We start from the raw sequence: 24,466 nt of genomic DNA, 5'->3' as shown, positions 1-24,466 counted from the left end.
TGATGCAGTCACAAAAGAACTGGATGCAGGGTATAACTCTGATATTATATACTTGGATCTTAGAAAGGCTTTTGATACTGTTGCACATGGAAGACTGCTGCACAAATTGGAGCAGTGTGGCATTGGAGGCAAATTGCTGCTATGAATAAAGGGGTGGTTGAGGGGGAGAAGGCAGAGTGTAATCAATGGACACTGCTCATCGTGGACTAATGTTATTAGTGGAGTCCCTCAGGGTTCAGTGTTGGGTCAATTATTGTTTTCTGTATTAATAAATAATATTGATGATGGTATATCAAGCTTAACGTCCAAGTTTGCAGACGATACAAAGGTTGGCAGGGTTGTTAAGAACACTACTGACGCTATGCTGCTGCAACAGGATCTGGAAAAGTTGAGCAGATGGGCTGAGAGGTGCCAAATTAAGTTCAAGATTGACAAATGTAAAGTACTACATATGGGAAACAGCAACTCCAGAGCAGCATACCAACTCTGTGGTACTACACTGACAGTGGTAGAGAATGAAAAGGACCTGGGGGTAATTGTGCAGGCAGATATGAAATTTTCTGAGCAGTGCAGACGGGCTGCAAGAGTAGCTCATAGTGTCTTATCAATGATATACAGGAATAAGGAGGTCATTATTCCCATGTATAGGGCAATGGTCAGGCCACACCTTGAGTACTGCATACAGGTCTGGAGGGCTCATTTCAAGAAGGATATAGAGCTGCTGGAACGAGTACAGAGAAGGGCAACAAGATTAGTGAATGGAACAAAGGGGTGCTCTTACGAAGAAAGGCTTAAGTTTTGCAAATTACAGTGTCTGGAGACTAGGCACCAGCGAGGTGATCTGATAGAGGTGTATAAAGCCTTGAATGGTTTAAGCATGCTCAATGCTGATGGGATTTTTCCTCTAGCTCAGAAAAATCACCTGAGAGGGCATAAATTCAAATTGAGGAAAGACAGATGTAGGATAGATGTGCGGAAATTTCCCTTTAGCCAGCGGGTGGTTGGTTGATGGAACAGACTTCCATCCCTTGTTGTGGAAGTTGATAGCCTAAATAAATTTAAGGCTCAGCTGGACAGGTATTTCGAAAGAACGAAGGGGTGAAGTGGAAGTTTTTTTTTTTTTTTGGCTGATGCTGCATAAGCTTGTTTTCTTGAATCATATGCCTCTACTAATGCTAATTATCTGATTATCACTAATGATTCTTCATGCATTAAGAATATACAGATAAAGGAACCACTAGGTGGCAATGATCACAGTGTGCTGATGTGGGATTTACTTAAAGAGGTAATTACCATCAGGGGTAAAAGGAAGGGTTTTTGCTTTATAATGGTGCTATGGTGGTCTGAGACAGTTTTTAAATTCTATATTATAAAGTGGGGCCAACTGATGGTGTTACCAACAGCAAATTCTAAATGGGAAGCATTCAAAGAATTAATCTTGGAAGCTACTAGGCTTTTCATACCAACTAAGAAATATTGTTCAAGGTTTAGAAGAATTAATCTTGGAAGCTACTAGGCTTTTCATACCAACTAAGAAATATTGTTCAAGATTTAGATTTAAATGAATGTCAGATGAACTAATGAGATGTGTAGCAGAGGAGAAAAATGCATGGGATACACATAAATTAACAGGAGACAGATTACAGACCAGCTTATATAGTAGATATAAGCTGGTCTGTAATCAAGTCAGAAAGGTGGTTAGACAAGCAAAAGGAGATGAGAAATCTTTGGCAAAGGATGCAAAGAAAAACAGCAAATAGTTCTTTACTTGTGTAAACTCTAGAAGGAAAGGAATGAATCAGATTGGTCCACTTGATACTGATGGTTCAACTATTGATGATCCTGCTCAGGTAGCAAACAAACTGAATGCGTATTTTGCATCTACATTTACACATGAGGAGTTATTCAGGAGGAGGATGCCAGAAGTGTATTAAACTCTGGCAGACAACTAAATGATTGTGTAATAACTCAAAGCAAAGTGGAGGAGAAATTGTTGAAGAAAAACTTAAGAAAGGCAACTGGGGTGGATTTGATATATCCAGTTAAATTAAAGGAAGCAGCAAAGGACGTAAGCAAACCCTTAGCTATAATTATGACAGCTTCCTTGGACTTGGGGGAATTACCCATGGACTGGAGATGTGCAAATGTGATCCAAATTCATAAAAGAGGATCGAATGGTGACACAAGTAATTATAGACCTGTTAGTTTAACTTCTGTTGTGGAGAAATTAATGGAGGCACTGGTTAAATAAGCAATGCAGGATCACCTAGACAAGACTTCAGTTACAGTTCAGACACAGCATGGGTTTGTTAAGGGTCTTGTGTGACCAATTTGACTGGATACTATGATGTGATCACAAAGGAACTGGATGCAAAGAATAATTTTGACATCATATACTTGAATCTTTACAAGGCTTTTGATTCTATTGTACATGGAAAACTGCAGCAGAAATTGGAGCAGTGTGACATCGGAGGCAAATTGCTGCTATGGATAAAGGGATGGTTGAGTGGGAAAAGACAGAGTGGTAATGAATGGTCACTGCTCTTCGTGGACTAATGTTATTAGTGGAGTCCCCCAGAGTTCATTGTTAGATATATCATCATTCTTCTCTTTCTTGGCGATTCCTTTTGACACACTCTCTCTCTCTCTCTCTCTCTCTCAGAGTAACTCGAGAATTTTTTTGGCTGGTGCAGCTTCAGGCTTCCTTGCACCATATGGCAAATAATAATAATAATAATAATAATATTGATGATGGAATATCAGGTACTTGATGTCTAAGTCTGCAGACGACACGAAGGTTGGCAAGGTTGTTAATGACACTAGTGGCAGTACGCTACTGCAATAGAATCTAGAAAAGTTGAGCAGATGGGCTGAGAGGTAGCAACTGAAGTTTAACATTGACAAATGTAAAGTACTGCATATGGGCAGCAGTATCCTCAGAGTAACATATCGACTGTATGGTACTACACTGAGGGTGGTAGAGAATGAAAAGGACCTGGGGATAATTGTGAAGTCATATATGAAGTTTTCTGAGCAGTGTAGACAGTCTGCAAGAGTAGCTCATGGTATCTTGTCAATGATATACAGGAATTTTTCTAGCATCAAAAAGGATGTGATTAACCCCTTGTATAAGGCAATGGTTAGGCCACACCTTGAGTACTGTATACAGGTCTGGAGGCCACATTTTAGGATATAAACCTGCTGGAATGAGTACAGAGAAGGGAAACAAGATTAGTGAATGGAACAAAGGGTTGCACTTACGAAGAAAGGCTTAAGTTTTGCAAATTACAGTGTCTGGAGACTAGGCACCTGCGAGGTGATAATGAGGCCTTGAATGGTTTGAGCAAGCTCAATGCTGATGGGATTCTTTCTGTTGCCCAGATTAATTGCCTGAGGAGACATAAATTCAAATTGAAGAATAACAGTTGTAAAATAGATGTGTGAAAATTTGCCTTTAGCCAGGAGGTGGTTGATTTCTGGAACAAACTTCAATCTGTCGTTGTAGAAGTGGACAGCTTAAATAAATTCAAGGCAGAACTAGACAAACTTTTAGAGAGAATGGATAGGTGAAATGGGAAGGGTTTTTTTTTTTTTTTTTGGCTGATGCTGTATAAGTTTGCTTTGTTGCATCATATGCCTCTGCTAATGCTAATTATCTTTTAATGTCATAAAAGTTGATACTTTTGCATACACAGGTACTTAGTAACAATAAGCATTAATAATTTGGTTTTATTTAATATATCTTACTTGATATTTAAAAAATTTCACAAGTTACGACTCAGCGTGAAAGTGCCTGGAACATTATCCAGTCAATATAGAAGGAAGTTTATTGTGATTGTCTTGTGAAGCAATTCCAATATGGAAACACTGTGCAGAGTTCTTGAAGTAAAATTTCTCAATGTGGCCTGCACTAGTTGACAGAAAGGACTGCACTTTTTGAATGTAATGTGTAAAAGAATATTTGCTAATGCCATTGCAGTAGTGGAAATTACAGCAGACTCTCGATTTACCAGGATCGGTTTAACCGGGACACTTCAAGACTCTAAATTTAAAAAAAAAAAAAAAAGAATAGGTATAAACAGATGTTTTGCAAGTCGTAAATAAGCGACAAGCAGGGCGTTATAAAGTCGTCTTTGGGATATTATTATCTTGCAACCCCCATGCTCAAAAAAAAAAAAAAAAAATTTTTTTTTAGTTTGTTGTAGTGCATCGCTTCGATTTTTCTGTTTTGTCTTACCGCAAAGAGAAAAATTTTGTTTTTGTTATTTATGTCAGGGATGACGAAAATTTTTTTCTTGTTTAGAAATCACGAAAATGATGGGTAAACGCAAACAAGTTATGCTTTCAATTAAACAAAAACTTGAAATTATTCAAAAGTTTGAAAACGGTGCATCAGTTAAATCTCTAAAGAACTATTATAATGTTTGTGACCAAACCATACACGACATTGTCAAAAATAAAGGGAAGCATCGTATTGGACAAGCGAGTAGTGCATGGTAAGTTTTTTATCTATCGCCTTATTTTTTTACGTAGATTGCTGAACATTTTTGGTTATACTGTACTGTAGTAAGTCCCCGACTTACGTAACTTCGAACTTACGGTAATTTTTTTTTCTTTTTTAGGATTGTAAAATTTAAAACAGAATAATAATAATAAGCAATCAATAAGGTTGATCATGGCATGTGGGATTTGGAGTCACAAGCTTAAAAATAGGAATGAAAAAAAGATTTTTAAAATTTATTTAGGTTTTTTTTTTTTTATATGGCCGAAGATTTCAGTAAAGGGGATACAATTTCACCATAATAACGTAAAATCCCACAGAATTCCAGCCATCGGTATTATCGCAAATGCAATACGATCGAGTTTACTACCCTTTTATAATGAATTACAGTAACAGAAAAGCCCAATAACCCGGAATGTGCAAATTGTTTTATGGTAGTGACCTCCAGAAAGGTGTTTTAGTAAAATGTGAGCTGGCATGGGGTGATAATAGTGAGTTTTTGTCTTAACCCTGCGAAATTCTTTTCAGAAAATTTAATTTTGAACGTTATCATGGTGCCGACTAAGAGAATAAGTGACAGCAGTACTAGTAAATCTATCAAAAAAAAAAAAAAAAAAAAAAAAAGGAAAGGAAAGCAATCGATTCAGATCAAAAAATTAAAATAAGGATGTTTGAAAATGGTCAAACATGAACAAGTATCGCACGGAATTTAGATTTGTCAGCGTCGACAGTGAAAACAATAATAAAGGAAAAAGACAAAATATGAGAAGCGGTGAAGGGATTGGCACCAATGAAGTCAACTATGATAACCAAGGCTATGAAATACATATCAGTTTTTACTGGACAGTTTCTTCCTTTAATGTTTTCTTTTCTTGACCTAATTAAAAATATATAACTATTTTTCTTCATTCTTCTGAGGATATTATGTGATTTTTGTAATTTTGGCTTATCACGGATATAGGAGCAATATTTTATTAATCATTCCCTGGTTACATAAAACTCAACTTACGTAAGAGGTCCTGGAAAGTATGTCGTATGTCGGGGACTTACTGTATTTTTGGATTAATGGGGAAATCGATTATCCGGGATTTTTATTTTACCATCTATCCCGGAAAATCGAGAGTCTACTGTATTTCAAAAAAAAACTCTAGCCAGAAGAGACATGAAAACAAAAAACTTTATCGTTGCTGAAAATGCAGCCTCAATTCTTATATTGTTCGAAGTGTCCTATTAGAATATGCAGTAATTTGCAAAACGTTAAAAGAAAAATAGAGTCTACTGAAGAAACTTATAACACTATGAATCCAAGAGCTGGAACTGGCTCTAAGAATGGAACAGTGATGTGAAAATACCAAGCAGTTGTACAGAGTGATAGAACTAACCTAATATCTATCTAGAACAGTGATTCCCAACCTATTGGTTCAAGCCCAATATGGATCACCATTATATTTGCTAAGGATTGCACAAAATATATATCTGTTAAATAGTGATGCACTGATAAGAAAATTGCCTGATTACCTATTAATCAGCCAATTATTCATTACAATACTTTCCCACCTTAATAGCTAGCAGTCCACTGAAACGTCACCTATTGCTTAATTACAGTACAGTACTTACAGTCAAATATGAACTAAATAATACTAATATAAGGAATATTACAATGATTCATGTCTAAGAGTGTTCAATTACAGAATTAGTTTTTTTTTTTTGTTATTTTGGTTTTTTTTTTTTTTTTTTTAGGAGCATTAGCAACTAAGGCCATATTGCTCCGGGATATGCGGTGGTCATTCCCTGACCTTTCCGCATTCTCCGTATTTGGTGGTGACGGGCTCGAACCCCGGTCTAATCAAGAAGCGTGTGCTATGCACTGCTGCTCCTTCCCACCTGGCTACGGAGGCGCCGCTACAGAATTAGTTACATACAAGTAACTAGTTTTATAAGTATCTGTAACTGGGATTTTTTACATCCTGGCAGCACTAACATCATTGGCAGCACTGAAACATCATTTGCATCTCAGAAGCACTTCCCAGATACACACAGACAGTTAAACACCAGTCATGTGACTCCTGCTTCAATAGTCTGCCCATCTCATCGTGGAGGAAAAAAATTTTTTTTCTACTTTAAGTCTTTCTACATTGCTACCGCTCTGGACTTAGAAATTTTTGGCAGTGCTGCAAACTTCAGCAATTCTACTTGACATCAATGAGTTTAATGATTTTTAGTGATTTTATAGGTACTCTGAAGTGATATTTTGTTATTTGCAGTATTAATAATGGTGTTATAATACATATTGCTGGTTATTTTTGTCAGACTCACGACGCTAAAGCAAAGGATTATCGAAACAACATAAAAAAGATAATAAAAACGAACGCAAGTGGTTTTTACAGAAAAAAAATATATATATTATTTTCATTAATAAAAGTCATTTTTAAGGTTAGGAAATAATAGGAAAAGTTAGAAAAATTCTTCATATATATACACAATCATAATGTCAATCACTCACTTAACGCTAATTTTTGTTATCGTCTGTTACATTCAAGTGCCAATCAGTACATCTAATTCATATGTGTTTCTAATTCTCTTATTATTTTTTCTGATTAAATTTTATTAAGATTTAAGTAATTGTCAAGGTGACCACAATTATGGCACCAAGCATGGAAGTATTTTAAGGTAAATCCAAAGGGCAAAACTGTTTGCATATGTAATTTACGTGATACCATATTACAAAGGGTGGTAAAACAGCACAAGTGTTTACAACCACAAATATCCATAATAATCATCTTAAAAAGTTTCATCCAGAAGAAATGTCAAAAAAAAAAAAGAAGCATCGGGTAACTTGAAAAGGACATATTCTGAATGTTCAGGAAGTAGCAGCACCATTGAACCTCCTGCTAAAGCACAAACTGCTTCTATAGTAGTTTGTGCTTTAGTAGTTTGTTCTTGTTAACAAAGAAGAAGCTCTGGGATATGAATGACCACAAGGTAAAAGAGATCCATTATTTAATTATAAAATGATAGCTGTTGATCCTTCAACCATATTCTATAACATCTGCCATTGGATTCCAAATATTAAAATAAATTTGCCCAAACTACAATATTCCAAGTAAAAAATATTTCACTGATAAAAATCATTCCAGATATATTTCAGAAGGTAAAAACAAAACTTCAAACATCCCTTGATAAAGTCACCAACATTTCTTTAATCACTGATATTTTTACTGCTACAAATAATTCTCCATTTCTGAGTATTACAATGCCACTGGCTTTCAAATGAGTTTGAAAAACACAGGGCTGCCCTAAGAGTTCTTCTTCTCTCAGGCTCTCATACAGGGATATAGATCAGTGAGGAGTTGAACAATGTGCTAGAAGAATATAAGATCTCAAAAAGCAGTCTTCCTCATATTGCAAGATTCTGGAGAAAATATAGTAGCTGGTGTCACTGATAGTGGTTTACAGTCACAATGATGTTTCATACACACATTATGACTTTCAATAAATGACCCCATATTTGCCTAGCAGGCTGTAAAGACTGTTGTTATTATCAAGGGAATATTGTGCATCAGCAGTTAACAAATTATTGGAAATACAGGAGCAGCTAAATTTAAAGAAGCATAAATTAATTCAAGATGTGTCCACTCGTTGAAATTCAATGTATTGTATGCTGGAAAGGAACGCAGAACAGCAAAAAGCTCTCACAACATATGCAGTGGATAACAATATTTCAACATTAAGTTCATACCAGTGAAGTCTTGTAGAAAAAATTGTCCAACTCCTAGGTCCATTTGAAGAAATCACTAATGCAGCTAGTAAAAGAGAATCTACACTTCAATAATAATTTCTACAATTTTGACTCTTAATTTATTTTTGTCCAAAGCTGTCCAAAATGATAATTTCAGTGGAATTCTTACCACAGTTGAGGAGCTTAAATCATCAATTGTGAAAAGATTTTACGCTTACAAGGAAAATAAATCTTTGTGTTTATCTACTCTTATAGATCCTAGATTTAAGATGAAATTTCAAAGTGATATGAAAAACAAAATAAAGGAAGGGTTTTAGAAGTTCTGGAACAAGATCAAATGGAAGTAAAAGGGGATTGATTCCCTTGATGATATTTCAACATGATATGCTGCAACCAGTTCTATTGCAGATCAAGATACCTCAGGCTTTATTATGACTTTTTCAAGTTTGTTTGATGAATTAGATTCTACTAAGACAGAGTGTTCAGAATGAAGGAACAGAAGAAATGTCACCCAGAGTAAGATCAAAAGAGAAGCGATCCTCAAAAAAAAAAAAAAACAAGCATTATTCAGTGTTGCACTCAAGAACTGAATCAGTATTTAAATTTGCCTAAAAATGAGAGCTCATTTCTGTGGTGGAAAAACAAGCAAGACAAACTACCTCTTCTGAGTAAATTGGCTTTGAAATATTAAAGTGCCCCAGCATCATTAGTTGAAAGTGAAAGAATACTTAGTACTGGTGGTAATTTATATAAACCTGCAAGAAATAGGCTATGTCCTGAAAATGGGGAAACTCTGTTTGTCTTACATGTTTTTACTTAAATTTTGATTAATCTGTGTAAAACTACTTTTAATTTGTTTTTTCCTTTACACTGTGTTAAAAATGTGATAAATTTGATTAAAATGCCTGTTAAGTTGCATTTAATTTTTTATTATATTCTCTGTATTAATAAAAATAAATTGGCTATAACTGCAACCAAACTCAGATAATGTTTACTTACTCGATTTCAGTATATCAAAGCTATCTGATGAATCGCTTAGCAGTGATTAAATGGCTAAAATTTAGCAGGAAATGGCCAATATTGACAAAAAAGCTGATTAATGATTAACCAGCCAGGAGCTGATTAGGCCAATTACCGATTAATCGGTGCATCTTTACAATTAATCACAACAATTAATGCACACTACAATAAATTTGTACTACTTTTAGAAACTTGCATGCCTGGTCTCACTTTGTGGTAGCAAATAATCAGTAGGCATCACACAATTGCACAAAGAGATACATTTTTCATTAGCAAATCATCTACATCAATGTGTAAATCACAACACTACACCAAACTAGTGCTATTTTTAGACCTGTACATCCAACTTTGCTTTTTGTTAGCTAATAATCATGGCATTGTACAACTGCAACATATACATTCATTTTTCCTTAGTAAAGCAGCAATCTGAACTGATGCAATCTTATTTAAACAGGGCTAATTTAAGAACAGTGAAGTGTATTTTTTTTTATTTGTATAGCCTTCTGTAGCCAAGTGGTCAGGAGTGGGAGTGCAGTAGCACATACTCTGAGTAGACCAGGGTTCAAGCCTCTGACTGCTAAATATGGTCAATCTGCCAACACGCACTGGACCAGCATGGCAGTTATGGTCCATTCCCTCAACATGAATCATTGAGGAGGCTTCCATCCTGCAGTTTACTTTTTTACATCAATTTTTAAAAAAAAATTTCCCAACAGAAAAGCCCTTTCCAGGTTTAAAATGACTCAGGTCTTGAATTTTCAAAATACAGTAAGGCTTCAAGTAAGCATTCTCAAAAAAAGGTTGAGAACTGCTGATCTACAAAATTCCTAGGGAAAGAACTATGAAACTATGCAAAATATCTTAGGGTTACAAAAAACATGAAAAAACAGACTATCACATGTTTGTATAGCTATCTAGAACACAGTTTTAATAAATTTGATGAATTTGAAGTACTGGTCAACTAATGTCAACATAATAGGAATATCAAAACAATTATATCAGCATCGACCATATGAAACTCCTAATAGCTGTTAACAAAAATGGTCTCTTTGAATTTTTGCAGAAAATTCTAGAAATATCTGTTAATTATTGCACAATTAGACAAAATTCATGATTAAGTTAAACCTAATTATATGCACATGTTGATTGATATATGTCATAAAGAGATATTGATGGTAATTTCACTTTACTGCCACTCACTTTCCTCTAATCGGTAACTCTTTCTGGCTTCATGACATTGACACATCATCTAGAATTCACACTTTTTATATGTGCACTTCTTATTTCATGCAGTGAGCACTACATGACATCAAATTTGCCTTTGCTCTCCAACAGGTTTGGAGTGAATTTTAATTTTCAAAATTTTATTAAAAATATGTTTTTTAATATATAACATGGATTTTTCTCAGTGGCATTCAGGAAAGATTGAAATTATAGGCGGCATCAAAAAATAATCAATTCTGAATCATCTTTTGCTAATTTTTCAAATTTTCACAGGCACAGAGGAATTTCGCATTTTCTTGCAACTAATACAGGGCTAAAAATCATGCTTCTAGACCTGTATACAGTAATCAAAAAGTAACTTAACTGTTGCCTTATCGCCTCTTTTTCCCTGCTAAAATAATTCCTATATATATATATATCATTGAGAGAAAACATCAGCTGTGTCTTGGCAGTCAGTTCAGAGAACTTCCTGTCAAACTGTAAAATTACCTCTTCTAAGTCACTTTCATTCTCTGCCACACTGAGTGTAGCACAACCCAACTGTATGTTATTCTGAGATTATTGCTGCTCCTATGCAATACCTTGTATTTATCAATGCTAAACCTCCACTGCCACTTCTAAGCCCTGTGATCCAATTTTTCTAGGTCTTGTTGCAGTAGTATGCCCTGATTCCTGTAATTAACTACTCTGTCTATTTCTGTATCATCTGCAAACTGACACAAACTTGATATGTTCTCATCAATATCATTACTAAATACTGAAAACAGTAAGTGGGCCAGCACTAAATCCCAAGGGACTCCATTAATAACATTAGCCCAAGAAGAGCAGTGCCCATTTATAACCATCCTCCATCTTCCACCACTCAACCATCCTTTTATCCATAGCAATAACTTGCCCCCAGTGCAACACTGCTCCAATTTGTATATAATCTTTCATGAGAAACAGTGTCAAAGCTTTAAGGAAATCTAAATATATGATCAAAATTATTTATTGTATCCAATTCCTTTGTTACTATATCATAGAAACTAATCAGATTGGTCAGACAAATCTCCCCTTAACAAATCCATACTTTCCATATCATGCATTCATATAAAGATGATTATGTGATATTTCTTTAATCACAGACTTCATTATTTGCCCAGGAACAGAATGCATCCATTTTTACCTACTTACTCTGCCCTTCATGAACAGAAGATACACTTGCACATCTCCAATCAGGTACTTCTCCTGAATCTAGAGATGCTCTCTTTATGATAGATAATGGTATAATTATCTCCTTTGTTACTTATTTTAGTATAATTGGATAGATTCCCCCATGTTCTTTGTTCAGCTGCAGCAATTTCTCATCCACCTTACTGTTTGTTATAAAATTATTTATAACATTTAGTTCCAAGTTATAATTTGATATACTTTATTATCATCCTTAAAAACTGCTTCATACATGAATGTAGATGCAAAATATTTATTCAGTTTGTCAGCAATCTAATACAGTTATGCCATTTATACCGAGTAGGCCAATGTGGTTCATCTCTTTCATTCTAGTGTTAAAATAAGCAGAAAATTCTTTACTGTTTTTCTTTGCATTCTTAGCCAAAGACTTCTCCTAATCTACCTTAGTTTGCCAATCTCCTTAGTGACTTGAGTGCAAATCACTTTGTACTTATTGTTGGTTTCTGTGTCCCCTGATAACTTATAATCATTCCATGAATTTTCCTTCTCTGCCAATGATCTCATAAATTCATCTGAAGTTCATTTAGGTCTAAACCTTGAACAGTATCTCATAGCTGGTATAAAAAGCTTAGTGGCTTCAATGATTACTTCCTATTTAGAATTTGCTTTTTGGTAATGTCATCAGTTGGTTCCACTGAAAAGAATTTAAAAACTGTCTAAGACAATTGTAGTCACCTTTATAAAAGCAATTCTCCTTCCATTTACTCTTGACAACAGTTATATTCTAAGTAAATCCCACATCAATAAATTATGATCACTGCAGTCTAGTAGTTCTTTTTGCTGAAGATTCTTAATGGATGAAAGGTCACTGCTGATAATCAGATAAATAGTACTGCTTTCTTTTGTTGAATCTATAATGTTCTGGTGCGTAAGTCCATCCAATAAATCCAAAAAAAACTGTAACTATGTGAGGCACCTACCACAAGTTCCAGTCAATATCTGGAAAGTTAAAATGTCCCTTATAAGACATCCCAATGTTCTGAGTATAGTTGTTCACTATACTCATAACGTTTGACCAATAACGTACTCCTAGTCTCATTTTAGTTTTCCAAGTGCTTGTCACACCAAACTCATGAACGCTGCACTGGCCACCCACATCAACTGACTGTACTATATGCAACTAGAGTATAACTCCACTTCTCCCCCGACATCCTGTTTTGCGTAGTGAACTGTTTTGCCATATGAGTTTAAGCTTTTGGATTATCAATCATTATGTCAGATTTATGGAGTATACAGACGAAAGGCATCATCTGAATGATAAAGAAGAGGGGTATCTATGGTAAAAATTTTGGCTAAATTAAGTGGAGGGTAGCAGAGATCTCACTAATATGGGTCTGACAACATTTTTACCATAGAAAAGCATTATAGAGGATGCCTGACCTCAATATGCTGTGATCACTGCCACCTAGTGGTACTTTTATCTGAAGATTCTTAATGCACGAAGGCTCACTACTGATAATCCGATCAGCAGTAATGCTTTCTCTTATCTCTCTAACAAGCTGATTTAGGAAACAGTTATTTAGTAAATTCACAAACTTCTTGCTTTTGTTTGAGTGACCAATCCACATGTTCCATTTAGTATCTAGAAAGTTAAACGCCCTGTTATTAGACCTTCTGATTTATTGGCCCTCCCTGTTTCTCTGTATAGTTGTTCATTATACTCATCACAATAATTAGGCTTATAACACACTCCTCCTCTCATTTTTGTTTTCACACTGCATATGTCGCACCCAACTGACTCACCATTGTACTGCTCATCCACGTCAACTGTATGCACTGCCTTAGATTTAATATGCTTCTTAACTACGAACATAACCCTCCATCCCCTATTCTATTTCCAGGTGGAAGCCTCCCCTTTACTTTCCCCTCTTTTCTCCAAGTTTCAAACTGTCATCCCCATGCTCATTTCCAATAAAAATCCTTTTTTTCTTTCTATTTTTTTGGGCCCTCCCCGACAAGCATAGCCATTGTCATGGTTCGCCCCACCAGAAACTTAAGGCTGGCCCACCTTCACATGGTAAAGGACAGGCAATCATGGGACACTGATCTTCCAAGGGCCCAATGGGAAAGGGGTCAGATTAACAACAGACCAACACTACACTATAATCTACCCTTTTCTTGCCTTTACAGAGTCTGTTTTTCATCACAAAAATCATCATGGAGTTGAGGGAACCCCTGCAAGACCTGTAACACTATATCCTATATGTACACATTGTACTTCACATATTCAAATTCTCCATCCCTTATGTCTGAGTGACACAATGTCACTAATATCCTTTCAATGTCAGCATTTGGTAACTTAATCAGTACTCCAAATTCATCAACTTTATTTACTATGCTCCTAGCAGTAATGTGCATGGAAGTATACATACACCTGCTTTTACTCTTAGTTATCCTAACACAGCCAATGTATTTGCTTGTTCCATGAGGGCCTCCAGCAGACCTTGAAATCATTGACACCTTGCTTTCCGGACTGCTATATGTTGCAATAGAGGCAGTGCAAGAATCACTTACACCTCTGCCTATAGCTGTTGTTAATCTATGGAACCGCCTCCCCCCACAAGATATAGAAGTTTTCAACCCACCTTACATTCGCTCGATAGCATCGGCAAATATTCTTGCATCCCTTTGTCTTGTACCCCATCACTGTAAAACCAGTCTCTTCTCTTAACAGTGTAAACCATGCTGAGAAAAAATCTACCCCACGGACCTTGCACTGTCTCTCCAGGGCTGAATTGATTTACAAGGCTCTCATCATGTACTGGACAAAATTGCAAATATTTTCAAATTTAATCCTAGCTCATGAGATTCACCTTAGATCTACCCTTAGTAGTGAATACTCTTAAGCTTAAACCACCTCTTAAAGTAGTGGATAATGAAAAGATCTGTGGTTAACTGTGCATGGGACAGTTGTTGTTGTGTTTAACAACACATAGGCTGCTAGGGCCATATTGTGTCTTTCTAATAGTGAATATAACTATATTTTATGATATATTCCTATACGATTTAGGAAAATAAATAGTTCTTTTTCATTAGAATCATCACCCAGAATCTGTAATAAATTTATTGATGACTGTATATTAGCTATTGATTTAAAGGTGTTTAAGCGGATATTTTGAAAGTAGGGACAGTCCACTAACAAATGGCGAATGATCAGTTGTACTTGACAGAATGTACATTGTGGAGCGCTGTCATTAGTTAATAGATATAGGTGAGTGAGGTGAGTATGCCCAATCCTTAGCCTTCCTAAAATTATTTCATCTCGCCTGTTTTTTCTGAAGCTGGATTGCCATAGCTTTGGTTCCGGTTTTATTTGGTAGAGTTTATTTCCTGGATAACCTTTCCAGATTAATGACCAACTGTTATAACATGCTTTACGGATAATATGTTTGTAATCTGTATATGGAACTTGAAAATTCTGCGAAATGGTGGTTTCTGGTTGTTTGGCTGCATGATCCGCTCTTTCATTGCCAGCTATTCCAGAATGTCCTGGGATCCAGCAGAACATCACAGTTTGGTTTAATTCCTTACAGGCAAGTAGCTTAGAACGAATCTGTTTTATTACAGGGTGAGAAGAGTTGTTACCACTTATTATAGCAGTGACAGCACTGAGTGAGTCGGTGTATATTAAAGTGGTCGTAATTAAAAATTCAGTTATCCGATCAAGAGCTAAATTAATAGCATAGAGCTCAGCAGTAAAAATACTGCATTCTGTTGGTAATGAAACAGAAATGGTGAATGAAGGGAAGATTGCTGCAGCGCCTACTTGGGTCTCAGTTTTTGATCCATCTGTATAGATTTTACATGCCTCTGAGTTAGAAGAGTGAGTTTCATGTAACTGTGAGATATTGGATGGGGACAAGGCGTTCTTACCCCACTGTTGAAAATAGTTGTCATAATTAACAGAAATATTTTTCCAAGGCGGATCAGGAGGTGTCATATCCTGAAATATATTGCTGATGTTTATATTCCATGCTTGAGTGAGTTCTTTAAGTCTAAGTGCAGCAGGTCGGTTTTCATTTGGCTTACTGTTGTAAAATGACTCCCATTCGGTATTATACAGATATTTCCAACTAGGGTGGGAGGGAAGACTGTGAATTTTTGTGGCAAACATCAAAAGTAATGTTTTCCTCCGAAGATGTAAAGGTGGCTCATGAGCTTCGATATAAAGGCTCTGAACAGGGGAGGTTCTGAAAGCCCCTAGAGAAACTCTCAGCGCACTGTGCTGGATCGTGTTTAATCGCTCTAAAGTAGTTCTTCTCGCAGAGTCATACACTGGAGAGCCATAGTTTAAGTGGGATCTGATGAGGGCTCGATAAAGATGGATCAGGGTATGTCGATCAGCACCCCATGACATAGATGACACACACCTGAAAATATTCAACTTTTTCAAGCAGATAGTTCTAAGATAAGCTACATGTGCTTGAAAGTTCAGTTTCTTATCAAGTACGAGGCCATGGGACAGTTCTCTGAGCAGTGCAGAGAGGTTGCTATTACAGCTCATGGAGTTTTGTCAATAATATACAAGAATTTTTCTAAGAAAGAAAGGGAGGTTGTATAAGGCAATTGTTATGCCACATCTTGAGTGCTGCATGTAGGTCTGAAAGCTTCATTTTAAGAAATGATGTGGATCCACTGAATTGGATTGATCCATAGATAAGCAACAATATTAGTCAGTGGCAGAAAGATACTCCTACAAAGAAAGACTTGAGTTTTATAAATTGCAGCTTCTGGAAACTAAGGCACCTGCAAGGAGACTTTTTTTTTTTGGTAGTTGTTGGCGCATTGGCTTCTGTGGCCATAATGCACCTCCCAAGGTTTTTGCAGTACTTTGATCCAAGCCCAAGACGGGATTCGAACCCACGACCTTTGGATTGCCAGGTAGGCACTTTACCCACCTGGCTAGCCTGGTCGGCTGCAAGGAGACCTAATTGAAGTGTTAAAGGCTTTAAATGGCTTGAGTAAACTAAATGCTGATAGCATCCTTACTCTTTCTCTTGCAGCACAAAAAGGAATCATATATTTTAACTAGAAAAGGATGGCTGAAGGATAGATGTGTGAAATTATGCTTTTAGCCACATTTCTTTTTTTATTTTACAGAAAGTGCAAAACATGAAAAATTAAAATATTTTTAAATTTTACTAATTTTAGCTATGGTTTCTAATCTTATTTATTTATTTATATTTATGTACTTATTTATTTATATACCGATTTATTTACTTATTTATTTATATACAGATTTATTTAAAGAATGGTTTCTAATCTTAAAATAATCTTAAGAAGAAGCTAATTTTAAAAGATTAAATATTACTAGTTTGTAAAAAATTAAAGAAAGAAAAATACATGCACTAAGAAAAATTATTTATGAATGAAAACAATAATAACACATTGATTATTATATACTCAAAAATATAACACATGGGGAAATTTACATAAATAGGACAGTGCAGTGCAGTCTCTCGGACAGCAAGCAAAATGTACAAATTAATTACGGAAAAAAAACATGTCAGCAAGTTATAAATTTGTAAGAATAAGAATACTTTTCTTATTCTTACCTTTCTACCTTTTTAAACAAATGGTAGAAAGGTAGTGAAATACTTGTGACCACAAAAAAGCAAAACCAGCCCAAGTGCGAAATTTAAATGCCTTGCAGCCTGAGAGACTGCATCATACTAGTTAAGAGTTGGTAGCCTGGATTTGGTTCTACACACCCAAATTAATACTGGTTCTCTGTGAAGACGACTTCAGTAGGTGTATAAAATTTGCAAAAAAAAAAATTGGTGCAAAATAGCAATTTTCCTAAATAAATTGTTCGATCTGACAAGGTGGTTCCCTAATTAAATGAACATATTAATCACCTTTTCTCTGTGCATTGAATAGCTTAAATCCTCATATTTAATACAGACAACCCAGGTATAACATGGTACTTCTATAACACGGTTTTGCTCTAACATGATTGATAAATGTACAAATTGGAGAAGTATGGCATTAAGAGTAAGTTGCTGCAATGGATAAAGGGATGGTTGAGACAGAGTGGTAATCAATGGACACTGCTCTTCGTGAAAAAAATGTTATTAGTGGAGTTCCGCAGGGTTCGGTGTTGGGCCCATTGTTGTTTTGTATATTTACCAATGATATTTATGAAGGTATATCAGGTTTAATGTCCAAGTTTGCAAATGATACAAAGGTTAGCAGGGTTGTTAACGACAGTAAAGACTGTATGTTACTCCAACTGGATCTAGATAAGTTGGGCAAATGGGCTGAGAAGTGGCAACTGAAGTTTAACATTGACAAATGCAAAGTACTGCATATGGGTAGCAATAACCAAAGAGAAACGTACCAACTTTGTGACTACACTCAGGGAAGTGGAAAGTGAAAAATACCTGGGGGTAATTGTGCAGTCGAATATGAAGTTTGCTGAGCAGTGCAGATGGGCTGCCAGGGCAGGTCATGGAGTCTTGTCAATGATATATAGGAATTTTGCTAGCAGGGACAGGGAGGTGATTATCCCGTTATACAAGGCAGTGGTCAGACCACACCTAGAATACCATGTACAGGTCTGGAGGCCTCATTTTAGGAAGAACATAGAGTTGCTAGAAGAAGTACAAAGAAGGGCAACAAGATTGGTGAGGGGAACAAAGGGGTGCTCTTACCAAGAAAGGCTCTGCAAATTGCAGCACCTGGAGAGTAGACACCTGCAAGGTGATCTGACTGAGGTGTATAAGGCCTTGAATGGCTTCAACAAGCTGAATGCTGATGGGATTCTTCCTCTTGCTCAGATTAAGAACCTGAGGGGGCACAGATTCAAATTGAGGAAAGACAGTTGTAGAATAGATGTGCAAAAGTTTGCCTTTAGCCAGTGGGTAGTTGATTGGTGGAACAGACTTCCATCTTTTTTTTTGTGGAAGTTGATAGCCTAAATAAATTTAAGGCTGAGCTGGACAAGCATTTGGAACGAATGGCAGGGTGAAATGGAAGGATTTTTTTTTTTTTTTTGGCCGATGATGAGCTTGCTTTCTTGCATCATATGCCTCTATTAATGCTAGTAAATTCCGGCAATCCTTGCACAACACGGTACTTATATAACATGGTTTCACTCTAATACGGTTAGAGAATTGCAGCAAGCCTCACATATGGCACACTATGATCTCCGTTGTTAATGTGCCAATAAATACCAAAACAACAACAACCTTGCATATACGGTATTTTTTGAGATTTTGTGCAGAGAAAACCCTGTTATTATGTTGGATATAATTTTTCAACATTTCCATTTTTTTCTGTGAATCCCCAGCTGCTTACTTGCTAGTCGTTATGCAAAAAAAATTTAGAAATCCCCATATTTTATTTTGTTGGGAAATTCCCATGTTAGATTCTGGGCTGTTGAACTTGTGCTTGTTTGAGACCATAAAAAATTGTGACTTCGAAGTGTGCAGGTTTTTGTAAAGTTATATCAGTTTTTATTTGATCATTTATAAATTTTACTGGGTATGTATTTCTAAACTTTGTTCTTAAGCATAATTAAAATTAGAATAATTTCTTTGTTGTGAATTAAATTCCAGCCCTAAATTATGCCTAAGGAATTTAGGCATAATTTAGGACTGGAATTTAAGCCTAAGGAACTTAGGCATAATTTGGGTAACTACCAATTTATTTAAAGAATGGTTTCTAAACTGTTTTGTGCCAGCTGTAGAAAACTATTTAAAGTGCAAAAATCTAGATTTCAAAGTTTTATTGCTTTTGGATAACGTGCCAGGCCATCTAAAAGATTTAAGTCATCCAATATTTTGAAGTAATGTGCCTACCACTTAACACAACTTCTTTAATTCAGCCATTAAATGAAGGCATTACATCAGAAAATCATTATAACAGAATTTGGGAAAAATGGATTTCCGAATCTATTGAAGTGATGGAGGCATAGAAACATTTCTCAATCGTGGACTGTATCGGAATCATAGCTTTATCACTCAAAGAAGTAAAACTGTCAAAACGTGCGTGTTGGAAAAACGTGTAGCCAGAGTCAGTTCATTCAGGAAATATGGTCAAATTGGCAGAAAATGGAATTGGTGCGATAGCAGAACTTGATAAGTCGGTAGGAATGGAAGGTTTTGATGATATGACTACTGAAAATGTTCAAGAATTACTGGTAGAAAAAGAGGCTGGCAAAGCAGATTTGGTGGAAATGTCATTGGAGTTAATCCGAATCAATATAGAGGATGATAGTGCAGATGAAAATTCTGAAGTTCCAAATTTTACACTAAAAAGCATACAGGAAGGCATAAACTTAGCCAAGCAATTAGAATCTTATTTTTTGAATGCAGATCCTTTGACTGAAAAGAACACAAAGTTCAAAAGGGAGCTTCAAAAATTCCTAGCTGCCATACCATGCAATTTACAAAGATCTATGAAGCAAAAGCAAACAAACCCAGATTACAAATTTTTTAAAGAGAGCAGAAGATACACGAAATCTAGGTGCTGCAGAAGAAAGTTCAAAAGGTGAAGATATTCTGCAACAGAAAAAATGTTTTCATTTGATTGTGCTTAGCAGCGATGAAGAGGAAGAAAATTAAATGAACATACATTATCTGACATATGTATCACAGTTTGTAAGAAGTTTGTTCAGTTATTACTATTTTTGATAAAAATTAAGTTTCCAATAGTTAAAAAAATGATGTATTTTTGTTAGCTTTTGGAATGTAACCCCCCTTTTTGTACTGGTTCTTAGTCCCATATAACACGGTTTCGCACTACTCGAGATTTTATAGGAACCTAACTACCGTGTTATACGAGGGTTACCTGTATATGAAATTAATTCTTCTACAGTTGCTATTTCTGCAGGAATATCATTGAGAGAGAGAGAGAGAGAGTGCATGGAGACTGTTTTTCTTCAATGGTACAGTTAGCACGCTCTTACTAAACACATCAAATGATGTCATCTAACCAGAACGTCAAGCAAAAATTTATATTACATGCAGGTAATATCCCTCCTCAATATTCTCTTGTTGTATATCTGAATGAAAAATTTCCTGGAAAGTGGATAGGTCATGGTAAACCTATCAAATAGTTGACAAGGCCATCAGATTCTTTTTCTGCAAGGTCAGCTCAAGGCTCGACAAATAGTCACCATGGTAACTAAGAAATCCAGCTGTTGTTGTTTGGTTTTTAGGAGCATCAGCAACTAATGCCATGTTGCTCCAGGGATATGCAGTGGTCATTCCCTGACCTTTCCGCATCCTCCGTATTTGGTGTTCATGGACTCGAACCCCAGTCTAATCAAGAATCGTGTGCTATGCACTGCTGCTCCTGCTCACCTGGCTACAGAGGCGCTAAGAAATCCAGCCTGGCCACTAGTATTTTACAGGTCACTATAGCAACCTATAAAATATTAGTGGCTGTCATGTTGAACTGCCAGTTCTTTGTTTTACAATGGCTTTGTTCTGTATTTTGCGAGGACTGGTCCAATTTTGGGCAAATGGTGGACTCTTAACACAGATACTAAACAATTAAAAACATTATTTAACAGAAAATTTCTTACTGGTTTACATGTGATGAAGAATAGCAGCACAGTTAATTATATTCGGCTTTAATTAAGACAGTGTGAAAATTAAAATTACCTGAAGAGCATTCTGCAATGAGTTTCTCATTTGAAGTCAGTACAGTAACTTTATGCCTTTTTTAACTGGTTATGGAAAAAATAAATAAATGTCTGAAGGTGTTTATTTGTGAAAACATTACTGTATACTGTTTATCTTATGGAGCTTTATTCACATGTACAATTGTTTAAGGTCAGATGTTTGTAAACAGAAAGTGACCTGATAATTTAATGTCCCCGATGCTTTTCAATTTGTGTTGTTTAAGAATTGCCAGTAATGGTTAATATAACATTTATAACTGATTTACTGTATAGATAAAAATTATTAGTGTTTCCTAATATCACAAAGTTTATTAATATTGGGTCCTTTTTGGAAATTAGCATTATGTGAATTTAATGCCAATAAGCAAAGTAAACCATTAATAAACACTCTTTTTTAGCATTAGCATTAGCAGAGGCATATGATGCAAGAAAGCAAGCTTATTCAGCATCAGCCAAAAAAAAAAAAAAAAAAAAAACCCACTCCCATTTCACCCCTCCGTTCGTTCGAAATACCTGTCCAGTTGAGCTTTAAATTTGTTTAGGCTATCAACTTCAACAACAAGTGATGGAAGTCGGTTCCACCAACCAACCACCCGCTGGCCAAAGGCAAATTTCCGCACATCTATTCGACATCCGTCCTTCCTCAATTTGAATTTATGCCCTCTGAGGTGATTATTCTGAGAAAGATGAAGAATCCCATTGGCATTGAGCATGCTCAAACCATTCAAAGCCTTATACACCTCTATCAGATCACCTCGCCGGTGCCTAGTCTCCAAACTCTGTAATTTGCAAAACTTAAGCCTTTCTTCGTAAGAGCAACCCTTTGTTCCATTTACTAATCTTGTTGCCCTTCTCTGTACCCGTTCCAGCAGCTCTACATCCTTCTTGAAATGAGGCCTCCAGACCTGTATACAGTACTCAAGATGTGGCCTTACCATTGCCTTATACAAGGGAATAATCACCTCCTTATCCCTGCTAGAAAAATTCCTGTATATCATTGACAAGACACCATGAGCTACTCTTGCAGCTCGTCTGCACTGCTCAGAGAACTTCATATCTGCCTGCACAATTACCCCCAGGTCCTTTTCATTCTCCACCACTGTCAGTGTAGTACCGCAGAGTTGATACGTTGCTCTGGGGTTACTGTTTCCCATATGCAGCACTTTACATTTGTCGATGTTAAACCTCATTTGCCACCTCTCAGCCCATCTGTTCAACCTTTCCAGATCCTGTTGCAGCAGCATAGCGTCAGTATTTTTTTTTTTGTATCCCCATTCCACCCCACCCAGCTGGTAACTAACTTTTGGCAGTGGCAACTATTTCTTGAACAAATTTGTCAAGTTCTGGCATAAAAATGTACTGTTATAAACCAAAGTCCATAAATGTGCCAAAAACATTAATTACTATGTAGCTTTCAAAAATTAATTTAACTTTTTTTTTAAAGTTTGCCAAATATTGTAGAAATACTTATATTATAAATTGGATTTAATATCCACCATTTTGATAACATTCTATTATTACAAAATTTTAATAATGTCTTATATCATATTAACAGTTATTTTATGAACTGTTGCTTATATGCTAAAAAAAAGTGTCTCCTGACTTGTAAAGAATCAGGTGTGTTTGATATTGCCATTGATAAACCACTCACCATCTTATCATTGACAAAATGGCAAAAAGTAATATCACTTGGTGGAACAATATACTGAATAGAATTCTGAGGAACCCTATCACATATGGTAAGAGAGAGAGAGAGAGAGAGAGAGAGAGAGACATACCTGATAATGTTGGACCTGAGCTGGTCGTGGTCGAAGACAGTCTTCCCATCCATTTGATCCTCTTTTAAGTGCAGAAGATGAAACTAAAAAATCCCGCTTCTTTTTCTTTTCTTTATATGCTATTTCACTAAAATCTTCCTCATAGAATGATTCCTCATAATTCTCTCCATTCTTATGTTCCATTTCATTTTCTAGAAGTGGCAGTAATAATGAATTATCTGTTGGAGATCTTTTGGCTTCCTCATAATCAAATGGGATGGCACCAACTCGTTCACAAGATGAATCTGCTTCTTCAGCAGTGCATATTGGTAAGGATGGCATTCGAGTTGCTAAACTTAAATCTTCTGGAACTAACTGAATTTTAACTTCTTTTAATTTTACGTGGGAGGCCTTACGCTTGTTTTTGGACTTCATTTTTGACTTTGCTTTCTTTTTTTTATAGTTGAAAGGATTTTTATTCTTGTTTTTCTTTTTCTTTTTTTTCTTTTTGTTTAAACTAGATGTTTTAGTGTAGTTACTTAAATATGCCTAAAAGAAATACAAATCATTTCAGTTAAGTTACTTGTATACAGACATGAAATTATATTAAATACGTTATAGTCACCAAGAAGTAATACTTCTTATTCAAGGGTAACTATGCTCTTTAGTGACATAATTAAAATTTATTCGTTTGCTCCTTCTTCCAAACTTGTTAAGTTTACTCTTGAATTTCTGGAGATTAACCACGGATTCACTAATTATATGCAATCCAATAAGCCTATTCACTTCTTGAATGATGAAAGACAGCCCATAATTCACAGCACTTACCATCAAGAGATAAAGGGTAATAAAGCAAATATATAAATATCTAAAATGTGAAAATCACAAATAATGCAATATAATAATGCTCACCTAATGCAACTAGCACAAAAAATAAAATAAAATAAAATAAATAAAACTTACCTTGTAATGCTGGAATGGAGTGGGGTACCTGAAAATGTGGCCCCATTTGGCTACTCTTCTTTTATGATTTTGCATCTGCCGTTTACAAGTTCTATGCGTAATTCTTTCCTCATAAAGTGAGTCATTATCACTGTTTTCAGTTTCACTTTCTGGGCTTTCATCATCCTTTTTCCAATAATGAGTTTCATCTAACCTAACAATTTCAATTTTTAATTCCTTTAGCTCCACATCAGGAACTGTGGAATTGTTGGTGAAACTCATTATGGGGGTTATTTTTTGTACTGAATTGTATTTCTAAAATTTAAATCCTATTTACTTCTAATTTCTTTGAAAAAAATTGCATATCTGGGGCTTATCAATGTAACATTACACAGATGACAATAATCACAACTAGTTTAAAA

At 35.7% G+C, this 24,466-nt stretch overlaps 1 protein-coding gene across 6 annotated transcripts in view; it reads right to left on the bottom strand.

Annotated features, from left to right (window-relative positions):
- LOC150080831 (DNA (cytosine-5)-methyltransferase 3A-like) overlaps positions 1–24,466 on the bottom strand; it is a 945,959-nt gene that overhangs the window by 708,904 nt on the left and 212,589 nt on the right. For 3 of the 6 annotated variants that reach the window (XR_016547435.1, XM_090382018.1, XM_090382021.1), the window contains exon 1: positions 23,124–23,566. The exons of the other annotated variants lie outside the window; for them this stretch is intronic. Coding sequence is in view for 2 of the 3 variants with exons in the window: in XM_090382018.1 (XP_090238144.1) it covers positions 23,124–23,537 (414 nt within the window). In the remaining variant the exon portion in view is untranslated. Of the gene's footprint in view, positions 1–23,123; positions 23,567–24,466 lie in introns of those variants that run through there. 6 annotated transcript variants of the gene reach the window in all.

Source organism: Mastigoproctus giganteus, chromosome 9 (genome assembly GCF_048544385.1).
Source record: "Mastigoproctus giganteus isolate SK-2022 chromosome 9, ASM4854438v1, whole genome shotgun sequence".
Classification (NCBI taxonomy): Eukaryota; Metazoa; Arthropoda; class Arachnida; order Uropygi; family Thelyphonidae; genus Mastigoproctus; species Mastigoproctus giganteus.
This window is presented reverse-complemented; position numbering and strand designations above follow the sequence as displayed.